Genomic DNA, 2,630 nt, shown 5'->3' on the forward strand with positions numbered 1-2,630 from the left:
TAAACCACCGATAGAACCGCGCATGACCCGAGAAACTCCTAATCGCCTTCACATCCATTGGTGGAGGAAGTCTACTTACAGTATCAATCTTCGCCCGATCCACCTCTATACCATCTCTCGAGATCTTATGACCCAACACGATCCCCTCCGTCACCATAAAATGGCATTTTTCCCAATTCAATATTACCTTCGTTTCAATGCGCCTTTTCAACATCTCAAGATTTGCCAAACAATGATCGAAAGAACTACCGTAAACCAAAAAGTCATCCATAAACACCTCCAAGGACGTCTCTATCATATCCTGAAAGATGGCCACCATACAACGCTGAAAGGTAGCCGGAGCGTTACATAGTCCAAACGGCATGCGACGGTATGCGAACGTGCCATACGAACATGTAAAAGTCGTCTTCTCTTGATCTTCTGGTGCAATGGAAATTTGATAATATCCTTAAAAACCGTCAAGGAAACAATAAAACTGCTGACCTGCCAAACGCTCCAACATCTGATCAATAAATGGCAACGGGAAGTGGTCCTTCCGGGTGGCATCATTCAGCCTTCGATAGTCAATACACACATGTCAACTGGTGACCGTACGCGAAGGGATAAGCTCATTCTTCTCGTTCATCACCACAGTCATACCTCCCTTCTTCGGGACCACTTGGGTCGGGCTCACCCATGGAGAATCGGAAATCGGGTAAATCATCATGGCATCCATCAACTTCAATACCTCCTTCTTCACCACCTCTTCCATATTCGGATTAAGACGTCTTTGGGGTTGCACCACCGGTTTGTACTCATCTTCCATTAAATCCGGTGTGTGCAATAAGCAGGGCTAATACCTTGAATATCGGAAAGTCTCCATGCAATCGTCCCCTTATGCAGCTTCAACACGTCTATCAACTTCGACTTTTCTTCCTCCGTCAATTTAGAGGACACAATAACGGGAAAGTTAGAGCCCTCATCAAGATAAGCATACTCCAAGTGTGACGGGATAACCTTCAACTCTAACAAAGTGGGTTTCTCCACGGAACCCACTTCATTCTCACAACTAATCCTGTTCACTTCTATAATCTCGGGCAACCCCGAAATCCCAACCAACTCATCACAAACCGAATCATTCTCACACGAATTATCCTCACCCAAATCATCACAATCTGCTATACCACTACCTTCCATGAGATGTCCACCACAAATATAATCGAAACAGCTACCCATACCTACAATAAAAGAGTTAAAAAAATAAACCGAATGACATGAACCAGTGAAATCATCTTGATCACCCGGATGTCGCATCGACCTCCAAACATCATAAGTAACATTCACATCACCAACCCGAAGTGTGACCTTCCCATCATACACATCGATAAGCGCCTTCGCGGTATGTAAGAACGGACGACCAAGAATGATAGGGACCCTCTCGTCGGCTTCCATGTAGAGCACCACAAAATCCATTCGGAACACAAACTTATCAAATTTCACTAGCAAATTCTTGATAATCCCCTGCGGATACTTAACCGAACGATCGGCCAACGACAAGGGCATGCGAATCGGTGTAAGCTCGCCCAACTCCAACTTCTCGTACAGAGAATATGGCATCAAATTAATACTTCCCCCAAATCCGCCAATGCATGGCTCATCGTGTCCACCAAATAAGCAAGGAATTGTAAACACACCCGGATCTGACAACTTCTCGGGTAAACGATTCAGTACTACTGCCAAACAATCCCCACTAAGGGGGATCAATGAAACCTCTCCCAACCTATCCTTCCTCTTTAACAGGTCTTTAAAAACATAGCATAGTTTGGCATGTGTTGGAGGGCTTCAATTAACGGATAATTAATCTTCAATTGTCAGAACATATCTAGAAAGTGCCCGTACTCCCTTTTGTATTTTTGATGCTTTACGCGAGCGGGATACGGGACACGAGAGTGATCAATCACAGGTGATGGCCGAACTTCAACCGGCTTTTTTTCCACTGGCTGTGCAACCGGTACAGTGTTTTGTACTTTGCCTGGTCCTTCCATCTCGATCTCTTCATCCATCCCTCATCCTCAGCTTCAACCTCACCTTTTCTTACCTCGAGACCCAAAACCCTTCCGCTACGAGTAGCAATTGCTTTCAATTGAGTGGTCGGATTCTGTTGAGTAGAACCTGAAAACTGTCCCGAGAGTCTCTCATCCAATCTTCGCGCAATATCACCAACGGACCTCTAAATATCAAGTAGCGACAAATGATGATTCTTAAAAAGCAGATCATGATCGGAAAGAGTCTTCTGAGTAACTTGATCCCTTGTAAGGACTTGCTGCATCATTTCTTCCAACCTCCCAATACCACCACTTAGATCTTGCCCATTACTCGAACTTTGACCATTTGAACCTCCACTGTTATACTGACATTGATTTTGGTTATAGGTAGCTTGGAAACCGAGTGGCCCACCGGTCGGACGCCAATTTGAGTTACCTTGTCCTTGATTCTGGTTCTGATTCTTGTAGTTATTCTAGTTTTGATTGTTGTTGTAAGAATTAGGGAACCTGTTCTGACCAGCCACAAAATCAACTTCTTGATTATTCATCAATGGACACTCCAACGTACCATGACCACCCCTACACAGCTCACACTTATCCACCTTA

At 44.5% G+C, this 2,630-nt stretch overlaps 1 protein-coding gene across 1 annotated transcript; it reads right to left on the reverse strand.

Moving 5' to 3' along the window:
* Window positions 1-804: 804 nt before the first annotated feature.
* LOC143533476 (uncharacterized) lies at window positions 805-2,042 on the reverse strand. The gene is made up of 4 exons (XM_077028249.1): window positions 1,918-2,042; window positions 1,358-1,819; window positions 1,260-1,297; window positions 805-1,217 (listed from the first exon to the last, which is right to left on the reverse strand). The coding sequence occupies exons 1-4, from the start codon at window positions 2,040-2,042 to the stop codon at window positions 805-807; spliced, it is 1,038 nt and encodes a 345-aa protein (XP_076884364.1).
* Between the last annotated feature and the right edge of the window lie 588 nt (window positions 2,043-2,630).

This window comes from Bidens hawaiensis, unplaced genomic scaffold (genome assembly GCF_021521415.1).
Source record: "Bidens hawaiensis isolate Kalapana, Puna unplaced genomic scaffold, B.hawaiensis_p1.1 tig00009711_1, whole genome shotgun sequence".
In the NCBI taxonomy this organism is placed as follows: Eukaryota; Viridiplantae; Streptophyta; class Magnoliopsida; order Asterales; family Asteraceae; genus Bidens; species Bidens hawaiensis.